General features: G+C 39.5%; 2 protein-coding genes and 1 non-coding gene across 3 annotated transcripts; 2 read left to right on the forward strand and 1 right to left on the reverse strand.

The window, feature by feature from the left end:
- The first annotated feature begins 5,321 nt into the window (after positions 1-5,321).
- TRNAP-UGG (transfer RNA proline (anticodon UGG)) lies at positions 5,322-5,393 on the forward strand. Its single transcript has one exon. It is a non-coding gene; the product is annotated as a tRNA-Pro (tRNA).
- A 217-nt stretch (positions 5,394-5,610) lies between these two features.
- On the forward strand, positions 5,611-6,575 carry LOC104593184 (large ribosomal subunit protein bL12c-like). Its single transcript, XM_010252933.3, has one exon. The coding sequence runs from the start codon at positions 5,756-5,758 to the stop codon at positions 6,326-6,328; it is 573 nt and encodes a 190-aa protein (XP_010251235.1). The 5' UTR covers positions 5,611-5,755; the 3' UTR covers positions 6,329-6,575.
- Positions 6,576-12,293: 5,718 nt separating this feature from the next.
- Positions 12,294-14,505, reverse strand: LOC104593185 (dof zinc finger protein DOF5.6-like). The gene is made up of 2 exons (XM_010252934.2): positions 14,221-14,505; positions 12,294-13,425 (listed from the first exon to the last, which is right to left on the reverse strand). Exons 1-2 carry the CDS (start codon positions 14,269-14,271, stop codon positions 12,517-12,519), a joined length of 960 nt encoding a protein of 319 aa, XP_010251236.1. The 5' UTR covers positions 14,272-14,505; the 3' UTR covers positions 12,294-12,516.
- Between the last annotated feature and the right edge of the window lie 321 nt (positions 14,506-14,826).

The following is a 14,826-nucleotide window of genomic DNA, read 5'->3' on the forward strand; positions in this document are numbered from 1 at the left end:
TTTGGTTTTTAAAAACACCAAACTGACTAGTTCAGTTAACTAATTTTTCGGTTCGGTTTTTTTAACTGTAATGGATGCAAACACAAATTCCAATAAAGCATATACCTTTTTTTATCAAAATCCCACTTGAATACAAATTTACTTCTTTTTTATTGATGTACTTTTATATCTTATTATCAATGTAAATATGTATTGGAAAATATGTTTTTTGTTATTTGTCAATGCATAAATGTAATGTTGCCAAACACAGACATAATGCAAATTTACCCTGAACTGGGATTTACACTCCATTTGCATCATTTCCAAACGCAGCAGACGTTACAATCAATAGACCAACGAAAAAGGAATTAGGGAAGGCGGGCAGGCTGGCCTGTTGGGTAGTGCTTCAAAGCAATTAAACCAGCTAGCTTACTTGAATCTTCAGCTCATCCCTCCCAAAGGAGGTCGGATTAGCTGAATGCAATGGCTGGTTAATGATATTTCTCCATGCAGGCATTATAATTGGTTCAAAGGGTGTTAATTGGACTAGATTTGGTCCAATGAATCCATTACAGATGGACTAGGGCCAATTCAACCTGATGAATACTCTGAACTGTTTTGCACCAATCCAATTCAATATCTGAACCATCTAGTCTGTTCAAATTGATTTTAATTTACATTGGTTTCATATCAAACCTGATCGGTTGACAGCTGCATTTTTATCTTCTATCAAAGGATTAGATGTTGCTTCAATCTGATCCAATGCATTGAGAATGGACTAGATCCAATCCAATCCAATAAATATTTTGGGCAATTAAGTCTGAACGGGTCCAATTCAACATGTCTTATTGGTCCGTCCAAATTGATTTTGATTTATATGGGATCCAACCCAAAACCGGTCCACTAAGACCCCTAATTGGTTCGACAGTCTGATATACAACCATAAGTCCATAACGTTCAGCTAATAACTGAATTTCCAATTCTTTCAGCAAATGTGTCTCAAGTAATTCAGTTCACAGTTCACCCACTTCAATTGTTATCAAATGACACAGCCAAAATAGCTCTCTCTCTCCATGGAGTGATAATGAGCTGGGTCCAGGTCGGGTTAATATACCTGCCCAGGCCTGAAAATTTGCGGGCTGGGCCACGCTAGAATGATCAGTTGATCAATGACATGGTGGCAATGAGGTACCATGTAATCCGCCTTTGTGTCTTAATAGTGGGGTCTACAACGAACCTTTTACATACTTGCAAATTCATCCCAAATTCAGGAGGTGTAGACGAAACCAAAGATGTAGAGATGTTACGTTCCACTTTGGTTAAAGTATGGCCACACAATTGCCTCTACATCTACAATCGATAAAGGAGACAAGAGATGAGTAAAAGAGCATAAAAGTTCCTTACAATCTGCGATGATGGTATACAATCGTCAAAGAGCTTCAATGAGAGGGTCCGACAAGGAAGACACAATCTTTTGTGCGTCTCTTTCAAGGATAACATGAGAAAGAAATAAATCTTTGGCCCTCTGTAATCCCGCTCTAAAGCTGTGTTTGGTTTGAAAGAAAAGATAAAGAAAGGAAGAGAAAGATAATGAAATCCATACAAGGTCTAAATAGGTTTTCCAGACTTTCCTTTTTTTTCTCTACCTATTCCTTCAAACCAAACATAGCCTAGGAGCTTTGGCCTCCATAACTTCCGAATCAACAAGTGGAAGACAAATAAAGCGTGGAAGTGGGCTGTTGGTGATCAATGAGCTTTGGCCTCCAGAATTCTGAGGCCCAAATGCTCCATCAACATTAATTTTAATGATATGATGAAGAGGTGCATGCCAATGAGTGGAAGTGGGCTGTTGGTGATCAATGAGTTGGAGAGGTAATCTTCTCTGCTCCTCTTTAAAGTGTGTCAATTCAGAAATTAGGACAAGTAGGAATACACACGATGCAGAATTCTGAATTCCAGCCCCCCTATTATTAGCCCTCTCCCCCTATAAACCACATCCTGCCCGAATTTGACATCAATTCACAGTCAGGATGCATTTCCCCTGTACTTTAGGGCTATAAAATTTTGATTTAGGCTGATTGGTCATTCTCCCTCAGAAATTTGAGTTTGGACAGCCGCTAGCGGAAAGGGGATTGAAAGAAAACTTATTCCATAATTAATTTACACCGAGCTTTTCAATAATGCCACAGGATTATGTGTATTGGGAATTTGAGACCACCGATTTATAAACCTTGATGACTCCCAATATATATTTATACTACTTATAAAAGTGTGAATGAAGGTCTTGACTTCTAAAATTTTCATTGAACAGCTTTAGCCCTTTATCTTGAGGTTTCTAGAGGGCATACATATAATTATGATTTGATAAATGCTTCTCACTAATTGACACAATTGAAGAATGAATATACTTGACTTTCGATTTTGGCTAGGAAACAATTAGCTAAAGAAGATAGATAGTCTGGATTTCCTACTAATCAAACTCTACTATCCTTTCTATTAACCCAGTGAAACAATTCCACTTGTCCATAGTGGCTATTCCTTTGCAACAATTGACCAGGTGCGTTTCGCTAATTCTTCGTTGCATCCATAAAAAGATAAAAATAAAAATATCAACCTTTTGGCATAAATTATAGCAGATGAGAGATGAGGGCAACTTTTACGCCTTAATATCAATACAAATAATATTTTTAATAAAATTTTAAAAATAGATTAACTTTTTTAAAATATTATGAAATAAGGGTAAAATTACCGTTCATTCCCTACCTTCTTCCAACGAACAACCAGCGGCAGCACACCCCTACCTCCGGCCCAATTTTCTCTCTCTTCTTCTTCTTCTTCTTCGAAATCTTCCTCTGCTTCGGCCACCGTTGCAACTCTTGGCAGCGGTGATCTCATCATCCCTCTTCTTTTCTTCGCCGTTCTTTAGTCCACTTCCGTCCGCCCTCTCTCTCTCTCTCTTTTTCTCTTTCTCTTCTATTCCCTTTCTACTCCTTTCTTTTCGTTTTAGACAGCGCTGCTTTGCAGCGGCGGATCTGAAACCAGCGGCGGATCTGAAACCAGAGGTGGCGGCGTTTTCCTCCTTTCACCGATAACTGAGAAACCTTATCTTTCTCTTTTCTCTTTATGGTTTTCCCCGTATTCTCTCCCACCTACAACTCTTCTTACTCGTCTCCATCGTCTCTCTGTCTTACCTTAGGCCCAAGCTGAACGTCATTCTTCGCCCTCCATTTGTGACCCAACAGAGCGACGGCGACGGCGGCAGCCGGATTTTAGCGCATTGTTCACTTTTCTTTCTCATCTTAGCACCGAACAGAGACGGCGGAAGAACTACCACCAGAGCAGCGGCAGATTTGAACCCTGTTCCTTCAACGCTGCTTTCCTGTTCATCACCGAGCGAATCATCGTAGTTAATTCGTCTTGCTTCTAGTTTACCTCTGTCAGCATTTGTAGAACCCATTACTGTTCGAAGGGAAGTAACTCGTGACTGATTTTTGTTTGAAAACCACTGTCCCGTCGATCATTTTCAGTCAGGCCGACATCCAAATCCAGGTAACTTCTTCTAATTCTTTTTTACTCTTCTTAGATTTTCTCTCTTCAATCATTTTTGTGGGATGATTTTCTGATGAATAAATTATAAGAAGAAGATGATAGAATAATAACTTTGCTCCTTTTTCATATTATTTAAAAATAATAATTTATTTTTTAAATTTTATTAAATTTATTATTTTTATTGATATTAGGGCCCAAAAGTTGTCCTTATCTGCTATTAGGGTTGTTCATGAGTCAGGTTGGGTCGGTTTAATGACATTTTTCCAACTGACCCGATCTGGTCGGTTTACCTAGAAATGAAACCGAAACTGACGCAGTACTAAGTAAAACCGACCCAGTACTAAGTAAAACCGACCTAGTCAGTTTGAATCGGTTTGGGTCGGTTTTGTGAATGATTCTCTCGGTGTGAACGGTAAAGGATTCAAGTCTAAGAAAGCAAAGGCTAGATGCCTATAAATTAAAATTGATTTGATGGATTAAAACTGATATTTTATATATCAGAAATTTTATATATAATATGTATATTTCTGAAATATATATCTGAAATATAAATTAAAATTGAAATATATCAGATGTATATATATATATATATAATAAATATCTAAGTCGGTTCGGGTCGGTTCGATTTCGATTTTCACACATGAAAATCAAAACCAAACCGAACCATCGGTTTATGTTTTTTTGCAACCCAAAACCGACCGATGATGAAGAAAAATCAGCCAACTCAGGTTAGTTCAGACCGGATTGGTCGATTTGGATCTTATTATGAACAACCCTATCTGCTATAATCCCTACTATTTTCACCAATGACCTATTACACCCCCTTCTCTAATCTTCTCTCATCTTGTGACCATCTTTGCTTGCACACGACTAAATCCCAAAACATAGCTCATTTTTGCTTACTCTCAACAACTCCTAATCAATTCACCTCTCCTTAGATCCAACAAGTTTGACTTTTGGTGTAATCATATATATGTTGGTGGTCCAAATTGTTGAGACATGAGACACGCATAGAATATTTATTGAATAGCAATTATAGCAATTTGTAGACCTGGCAATTGGGTTGGGTGGGTTGGGTTCGGGTTGATTTCGGGTCGGGTTGTCAAATGCTAGACCCAAATCCTAAATGTTCAGGTTAAGGTTGACCCATGGGTCAATTCGGGTCATCCCAACAAATAATTGAAATAAAAAAAAAATAAAGAAAAATTACATAAAAATGTCAAAATTAAAAGAATTAACTTTAAAATTCCAAATATAAAATAAAAAACTTGAACATTTAACAATTCAAAGAGTAAACAATAAAAAGTAAAGACTAAATAGAAAAAATTAAAGAGTGGAAACTTCTAACAATGCTTAATAATCCCAATTAAACTTGACAATCGAGTTAACGGGTTAATTCATGACCCAACCCAATTTTTTCGGATCGGGTCATTTTCGCATCCGGGTAGCTAAATATGATACCCTAACCCTATTTTTTTGAGTTGGGTTGGGTCAGGTTCGCGGGTTGAATCAACTTTTTGCCAAGGTCTAGCAATTTGCTTATCTATGATAGTAGTGGTCATGATCACGCCATAGGTCTGCATGGTAGCGTATTTGTTCCACTTTTAATGCATGCATATGCCTTCAGATATCAATAAGAAACACCTTGCACCAGGCAATATTTTGATCAAATTAATTTGGTTTAAAATGAGTTGCCCATACTCAACATGAGGCTCAATTTGGATGGAGCATAGATTGTTGAATTTCTATGGATGCTCAGAATATCAAAATATCGATGAATCAAATTTCCGGGTGGGCATTTGGTCTAGTGGTATGATTCTCGCTTTGGGTGCGAGAGGTCCCGAGTTCGATTCTCGGAATGCCCCTAATAGAGTTAATTATTTTATATTTTGATTTTCAAATTTATAGAGATTGGCTTCAGTCAGAGCAAAGTTCATTCGAACAGCTTTATTAGGAGAAGCTCGGGGCTGAATCAGCCCTTGGGTGCTTGAAAGGACTGTACTGCCCTCAATGTATAAATGGGAAAAGGGAACGTGGTTCGGGGCTATTTTAGAAGGGTGTAACGGTCCAAGTGCCAAAGATCGATTCGAATGGCGAATGCCACTTCTATGGATTTGGTTCCTATATTTACCTTATCCTATCCTCTATCTCTCTTTCTGCATCCATAATAACCCAGTCTCCGTCTCTCCCTCCTCTTCGCCCAAGTAACAAGGGGAAGAAGAAGAAGATGGCAGCAACGCTCTCCACTCTCAGCCTCCGCTCTCCCTCTCATTCTACAACCTCATCTTCTTTTCCTGCGCACTCACCCTCTACTTTTCCTAAGCAAAACCTAGAGTTTCCTCTCTTCCGAAGCCCTAAAATCTCCCGCAAAGGCAGCTTTCTTCCCCCCATTTCCGCAGTCGCCGTCTCCGAGAAGATTGAGAAGCTGGGGTTAGATATCGCAAACCTCACCCTAGAAGAGGCTCGCAACCTCGTGGACTATTTACAAGACAAGCTAGGTGTCTCTGCGGCCGCCTTCGCCCCGGCAGCAGTGACCGTAGCACCTGGCGCTGCAGCGGAGGCGGGTCCCGCGGTGGTCGAGGAGAAAACGGAGTTCGATGTTGTAATTGAGGACGTTCCCAGCAACGCCAGGATTGCGACGATTAAGGCTGTAAGAGCACTGACTAATTTGGCCTTGAAGGAGGCAAAGGAGTTGATTGAAGGTCTCCCCAAGAAATTCAAGGAGGCTGTATCGAAGGAAGAGGCGGAAGAGGCAAAGAAGCTTCTTGAAGAAGCCGGAGCGAAGATCTCCATTGTTTAGAATGATTATACCAGCGGTGAATTTCTCTGATTTTCGCTTTTCTTTCTTTTTGGATAAATTTAGGATTAGAAGTTGGTTATATCCTAGCAATTTCTGTTCCTGTTGACGTTATGTTGTATTTCTTGTGAAATTCGCCTCTTCTTTTTTCTTTTCTCCTTAGTGAAGATCTTTAATTAATTAAAGTAATTTTTGTGCCATCATTCTCTGAAATTTGAATAGTATCTTGATGAAACCTTACCATTCTTCAGACTTCTTTTCTTGAGTTTAATTTGTTGTTGCCAAGAAGTCTGTTGGTGTTGGAGGAATCACTTGGCCGCTTGGATTTCTCCCTTATCTTCGCATCCAAAAGCGCTCAAAAAAGCAACGGATGAAGACAGACCCAAGTGGTCCATTTCTGAATACGTGGTTAGTCTCAAAGGGTTTCCTATCTGATGTGGACGGCATGGCTTTGCCACATCATCCATGGGGTAGCTCGTACTTTCTAGCCTAATGGAAAATCTAACAAAAAAAAAAAAAAGTTAAGACTGTGAATGGTTTATCAGAAAATAAGAGAGAAAACAGAAAGTTGAGACAAATCCTTGAGGCCTTTCCCTCAACTTTCTACAAGTTTGCTTCTTCTCATCCTCTAGATATGCCTATCAGTTCTTTAGGATGAGGGGCCTTCTGGTATACAACCTAGAGACCTGCTGAAAGTCATATTTGATATGGAACAATTGAAAAATAAGAAGTTAAGATCCTATATATATCTAGCTATTTTTCCACAAAGAAATTTCATTCCTTCTAATGCTTCTATAAAACTATAAAAAGTTCCACCATATAAGAATTTCCCATTAAACCCCCAATAAAATTCCCGTTTTCTAAGGATAAGAATTTCGACTGAAACTGAAGTTGCTTACCTTATCATAGATGGGATTCTCACCCTTGGTATATTATATCAATATTGTACAAAAAATAGGAAATTGGTTTCATGCTCGTTCTAGGTGATTGAAATTGGATTGCCTTAAAGCAGATACCATTGCAGATTTGTAGCCCTAGTAGGAAGGCTTTCTCCCATGAACTTGCATATTATCATGAACATCAAGGATGCCACAATGGTCTTCCTATCCAATTTGGCTCTTTTACTATCTAATCAAAATATGCAGTTTATCACCATTATAACCGATCCAGTGAACATGACAGCTCTTATTCTACCTATAATCATAGATAATATCCAGAGTTGTAGACGGGAAGCAAAAGGAAGGAGAAGAGAGGGAAAGAAAACGAAAAACAGGTTGCACACCACAATCAGTTTCACGTTTCAACAAGAAAAAACTCCTCGACAGACCTCCCGTATCCTTCCTTGGAATCTTGTCCATCGCCATGATCCATTTTCCTCTTTAGCATTATATTTGGCGCCTTCCCCTGCCTGGAGGTGGAGGGTACAATTAATTGGGACCGACACCATAGCCCCCCATTCCTTGCAAATAGAAAGACTACCCGTCTCTCTCCTCCTCACGCCTGTCACATATGTAAATCCTCCGACGAGTGAGCATAAAGCTCATGTTCATCATGGAGCTGGTGTTCTACATTCTTATTTCTTAGGCCACTCCTTTCCAATATCCTCTCTATCTCCTTCACTCGTTCATCAGTGAAGGGATAGGGCGATAGGCATCATCCCCATGAGCCACCAGAAGATCTCTTATCTCTGTCTGGCCCGTGGCTGTGAGTCCATTGCCTATAGCAGTAGGGATGCCAGTAACTTTGAATCTGCGACTCAGGGACTTTTTCCTCTCGTCACCGAAGGGGAGTGCCAACCAAGGCATTCCAGAAAAGAATTCATCAAAGCGAGATTGATCCCTGTAATTTGACATCAAAGTTATCTCGAAAGCATCGTCCTTTGCTTTAATCTCACGATATGCCTTACATTAATCAATTTGGGCACAAAAGCCATTACATGGAGGACATCAAGCCAGGAGAGTGTGAGTCTGTGACTAAATTAAAAATAAATAAACATAGAACACTGTAATAACCAAGAAGCTTCTTGATTATCAAAGAAAAAAAAACGAGAAACTTCTTAGTGGCAAAGATCCTCTGTGTATGCATACCATGGTTTTCAAAATCGGACCGGACCGGACCGAACGGTCGGACCAGAAAAACTGGGAACCGGTCACCTGACCGGTTCCATTTTTCCCCAAAACCGGGATTTCTCAAAAAACCGTGATTTTGGTCAGCAAACTGCTGACCCAGGCGGTTAACTGTTCTAATGGTTTTGACCGTTTTTATTTATTTTTTGTCAGAACGGACTGACCATTAACCGGACCCCTGATCAGTTCGGTCTCTGGGTCGATTTTAAAAATCATGATGCATACATATACACAAATCTATACAACGTTCTTCTGTTTCTTCTGTGCAGTTTCTATTCATGTGGGAACCCACCCAAGTTTGAATGAATATGCGGAAATCGGATTAAGTCCTCACTAAACAGTGTTCGCACCATACTCACAGCCATTTCCAACTGTGCATTGCGAATATCTCCTCATGAATAAAAACATAGAAGTATAGAGATATTCCCAAAATATAGAAATACTGAGAGCCTATAATGTTTGAGGGTTTGGTGAACCCAAATCTAGGAAAATTGTCTAAAACTCACTATGATTTTTAAACATTTCTCTTAAACTCACCATAACTTTTCAAAATATCCCGGGAACCCCATGCCAGTAACTTGACATTAAACATACTAACAGGTGTTAGTAGATTACCATTTTACCCTATGTTATATTCAACCCATTTTTCAATATTCTAGAAAAAACCCATGTTATTATTTTTTCAAGTTCCTTGGAATAATGGAATACTTTTCAAGCAGCACAATGAGATTTAAGTGTCTCTCAATGAGTAGAAATCCTAAATATAAGGCAGTTGGGCATTTAAGGGCATTTTAATCATAAAAATATGTTTAATAAGGCTGAGTAGCCATTCAGGAGTAAATCTGGTCATGAAAATTGTATTTACGCTAACTTGGACAACTTTTGTCAACACAAACAGTGCTCTAATGGATGATGAGTTTTTAGAAAACAAATCTCACTGATATGGGGTTTTTTTGACATTTTGAAAAATTATGATGAATTTAAAGAGAAACAGTGAAAAGTAATGATGAGTTTTAGATAATTTCCCTTTTATCTATAAAGCCAAAGTCCATCATGGTACAGTCATTTGTGCGAAAACCCGAACAAGGCGCACTCTCTTGCAAAGCAACTACATATGAACCTAAGCCCTCCCACCCGAGTCTGACTTCTATGGTCCCAAGTATTCCAGTATATGACTAGTTTGTCCACTAAAGACCAAAGCGGTAACTCGTTCATTCAGTCACTTCAACTATTAGATGGTCCATTCTAAGAGTTAAATAAGGTGAGAAACACACTATGGCTGGGCCCAAATTGCTCCGTGCACTTGGCCTAACCTAGCCCAGCTATGTAAAATAATTCAAGCTAAACAAAACTTATGCACTGAAAAGAATCATGTATCTAGCACATTTTATTTTATGTAAATTGCAGGTTAGTATCTTTTACTTTGGGTTAGTCTCATTTTGGTATTCCGACTTCAACATGTGTCAATGTAGTACCCGAATTCTCAAAAATTGCAAGTTTAGTACTTGAAAATATATTTATAAGTTGGCTCTCAAATTAAAACACTACATTAAAATGGTACCATGGTGTATGTTCAAAACAAGAGAGAGAGATGCTAACAAACCCGGATAAGATGAACCTGATGGCTATATTAGGGGTTGTATAACCAATAATAATACCCCACCACAGCTATCTACTTAAAATGAGGGATTGAGAGGAGACCGGATCTGCTCCTCACATGTAACGCCTCACATGCACATCCTATCATGCATTGGGAGCATCTCCTGTTTTTATTGGTTATTATTCATGGGAGATGTTTCCAATGCATGGTAGATGTGCTTGTGAGGCGCTCGTTTTTGAGGAACAGATCCCATCACGATTGAGAGGTTGTAGGGAATATACACTTGATGTCCCGTAGCATTGTCATTGGTTACACATTTCCTAACACACCCATCACTTTTGGTTCATCCGAATTCACTATTTAGGAAGTTGTAAGCTCCTAAATGACTGAAATTGAAGTTGGGAATATACACTTGATGTCCCATAGCATTGTCTAGGGATTGATCCTTACATTTAGGAGGCGTTATTTTTTTGGATTTGGAGAGGGGAGAAAGTTGGTTAATGGGATTTTAGTTTCCATTGACCAAGAATCCCATGCTCTTTTTTTAGCTTTATGTGAGCATCGGGAAAGTTTATTTTCCTGGGTATCACTTGTCTAGGAAAGTGATACCCATCTCCTAGGTGGGTAAATAACTTTCCCACATAGGAGAAAGTTGCCAATAATTGAATGGGAGAAAAATACCCCTTTTAATAAATGATTTCTATGGCGAAAATGGCCATTGCCTTATTTACTTGGAAAATAAAAAGAACATAGGTAAATGCACTTACCTAGGTAAGTGTTTCCCAGGAAAAACTTATCAAGGTAATTGCATTTACTCGGGTAAATAACTTATCGAAAAGCAAATAGGGCTTTAGAGACAAACTCAACTTCATTTAAATCCATTTTTGACAATATTTATATATATTATTGGATGTAGAACTACTACTGGTAATACTAATTGATAGGGTGGGTCGAAAATGCCCACCGAATTTGAAGTAGTTTTGGTAGTGGAGATCAGCTTTTGTTAGGGCAAGCTCATGCCCACACAGTTCCAATTGCCATTTGCAACCTTGCATTGGGAATATCTCCTTGTGAAATAAAGCACATAAATAGGGAGATATTCTCAATGCAAGGCAGTAAAAACTACTCGAACGAGCTTTGCCCTGACTGAAGTCAAATTCGACAGGAGGTGCATTAACAACATGATCGCCATTTAGGGGTGGTGGTGTTATCTATACATTAACTTTTAGGGGGTGTTCTTTTTTTGGATTTTGAGAGGGGGGAAAGTTGGTCAATGGGATTTTGATACCCATTGACCAAGAATCACATGTTCATTTTTCAGATTTATGTTGAGATTAGGGAAAGTTTATTTTCTTTCTCTAGGTGGGTAAATAACTTTCCCACTTAGGGGAAAAGTTGCTAACACTTGAATGGGACAAAAATACCCTTTCTAATAATGGATTTTTATGGCTAAAATGGTCATTACCTTATTTACCTACGAAATAAATTAAAAAAACATGGGTAAATAGACTTACCCAAATATATTTCCTAGGAAAAACTTACCCAAATAATTGTATTTACCCAAATAAATAATTTATCAAAAAACGAATGAGGCCTTAGGCTATATTTACTTTGAAGGAAAAGATAGGGAAAGAAAATGTAAAGAAACATTTACAAATCTTGTATTAGTTTTTTTTTTGCTTTTTTTCTTCCTTTTCCTGCTTTTTTGTTTCAAACCAAATACAGCTTTAAGACATGACGGTGTGAATCAATCCAGATTAGCTAGGTTCTATTCGCACTTGGCACATGTTTGAAATATTCCGACCGGACTGGGATCTATAAATCAGAGTTTAAAAGACAAAGAAGCTCTCTCTCTCTCTGAAGTCGGGCCAGTTGTATCTAAATCAATACATTCCTATCAGTATCCTCTTTTCCGGATATCATGGAAACCGCAAACCGGTCTATCATTCATGTACACAGTGTCACAGTGTCCAATTTTACGGTCAGGCCCGGCCGATTCAAACTGACTTGTCCAGTCAATCAAGACTCATGACTCAAGACTGTCATGGATCATAATCAGGACAGCAGTTCAGGAATCAGGATTACCAGGCCCAGGGAATCATCAATCGACACGAAAGGAGTTCACATGCAAAGATACCACTCGAAATAAAAAGAAATTTCCGCATAGAAGCCTGAAGCCTCTTCTTTCCCCCCCAGTCCCCACCCCACATACACATAGAAATGAAATAATAGAATAGAACCATAAAAAAAAGATGTACTAAAATTTATTATTCTTCTAAAGGAATATTATATCTCCCTCGTATGACAACAAGATCCTACAACTTTGAATGTCTTTTACTCCCAAGACACCACCAAAAGAAGGGATAACCCAAAGAAAAAGATGGAAGACCACCTCCACAAGAAACAACAGCACGAAAGCCTATCCTTCGGTAGTAGGAAAAATGCTAACAAGTGGTTGGATTGATCTACACTAATGGATTTGTTGCAGAAGATCCATAACCATTCATCACCCCAGTCCATGAGCCAAGACTGTTGATATACCCGAATGAATCTTTTCCAACCTCGGAGCAACCTTGATCTTGCCATTCAAGGGTCAGGAGCTTGTTGTTTGGCTTCGCTTCTATAGCGTTTGGATCCTCACTGCCTCCTAATGGAAGCATTAGCCTCTGGCAAGTGTCCATAAACGATCCCCCGCTGCTCCCTTCAAGGGAAAACCCAAATGGAGAACTAACAGCATGGAGGTTATTAGAAGGTGTGAACCCATGACCAACATCTCCAACTCCAAGGCCGCCCACAAGACCCAGTTCACTGTTTCCCATGAAATCATGGTTTCTAGAGTTTCCCAGTATGGCATCAAATAACTTGCTGTTCTCCATGAAATCGACCGATCTAGGGTTGTCTAGCACGGCATTATTGTACTTGTTCATGAAATTAGGGTTCCCGAGACTTGCAGCAGGATGGCCAAACAGCTGGTTGGTTAGGTGTGACAATTGCACCTCAGGAAACGAAAGTTGCAGATCTGTAACGTCGTGAGATGATGAACTGGGGTGTTTGTTAAGTAGTGATTGATCAGTATCAGATTTCTTAACAGCCACCCTCTTGTTCTTTCTGCATCCACCGCCCACAGGAATGTTCCTGAGGGAGCCTCCTTTGGTCCAATACCTCCTACATGTTTTGCAGAAGTAGCGTGGTTGCGAGAGGCTGTAATTGTTGTAGTAACAGAACTTGGTATGCGTGGAGTCACACCTTGGGCACTTGAGTGCTTGATCATGTTGGGGCCTCAGCCTCCTCTCCAGCAATGGCCTTGAGCATGTAATAATGGAGTCCCCGGAAGGCGACGAAGCATCCATTCCATTTTCCTCGTGAGTCGCGCCCTAATTAATTTCAGAGGACAAGGAAATATAAGAATGTGCCAGATTGGCGATTACAGAGAGATAATCTGGGATTAGACATTCCATTTCTTTACAATATCAACTCCATCAGAATGTCAGAAATCAAGCCAGGTGCTTAAAACATGCATGTATGGGAAGTTGGAACTGGAACACACTGTTCTTGAACATGTCTAACATTAGGAGTTCCATTGCTAGCTTTTATTAGATTAATAAGTATGTAAAACATTTGTCATTCTGTCTGTCACAAATCTCTTCCACTCCCCTACGTTTACGATTCATCCATTGATTCCATGCCGCACTACAAGTATAAGCTCACTACTTACCAATCTAATTTTTCCTATAATTCTATTATATATGCAGCTAGTTTATATCTATCTAATCAATTCATTTATTCTCTCTCTCTCTCTCTCTCTCTCTCTCTCTCTCTCTCTTTCTCCCTGTGTGTGTCTTAAGTTTTGTGTAGTAATGTTACACATGAAGGAAGCATGGATATAGTCATTTTTTGTTGTTTATCATGAACTGTACATGATTTTCTCTTGTTTTTCGTAAACCCTAACCTTCAATGTACAACGGGCTTAAGGGATAAAATGGATCTGTTAACTCATTATTATACCTTCTCCGGATCGAAACGCTAGCTTAAGAGAAACATGGCTAGAAATTTGTAAAGAATGAAAAAATATAAAACCTTAAACGGAGGAGGAGGAGGAGGATAAGGAGGTTGTCATGATGAAAACAAAATTAGATTTTGTAAAGATAGGCAAACAAATGAATCGATACCTGCAACCAGTCAGATGTGTCCATGCAGACCTGCAGAGAAGTAAGACCCATTCAACGAAGCCAAATGATCAGAAGAAGGAAAAATAAATTAATTACAGCCACGCCCCTTCTTTTCAGAAGAACCTCATTTTAATTTCACCAGAGCTAGCTGCACTGCAAAAGGATAGCAGAGAAGGAGAATAGTAGGTAATACTCTTGGGGAAGCGAAGGAGTAGTGTTAAAGGAGTAAGAAGTGGTAGTGGGAATCAGGAGGGAGGGGGGAGAGAGAGAATAGATTGGGGGAATCAGGAGGGGGGGGGGGAGAGAGAGAGAGAGAGTAGATTGGTTGGTATGCTTGAGAGAGGGGTTGTCATGTCATCAATAAGAAGGAAGAAAAAGGTAGTCCGGGGGGGTGGGCTCCCCTCCTTTCAGGCTTTCATCCCTTCTCTGCTGCTTGTACTGTTATAGTGGTATAGTGGTCTTCTTCTTCTCTTCGTTGGTGGTTAATGAGTGGGGGGAGGGGAGGGCCCACCTTGTCCGTCAGTTGGGTCAGCTTGACCAAGACTATTACTACGGTTTTGGAGGCAACGGTCCTGATGCGCGATGATGTCATGATCAAAGCCTGGT

This window comes from Nelumbo nucifera, chromosome 3, assembly GCF_055504915.1.
Source record: "Nelumbo nucifera cultivar China Antique chromosome 3, China Antique-T2T, whole genome shotgun sequence".
Lineage (NCBI taxonomy): Eukaryota > Viridiplantae > Streptophyta > Magnoliopsida > Proteales > Nelumbonaceae > Nelumbo > Nelumbo nucifera.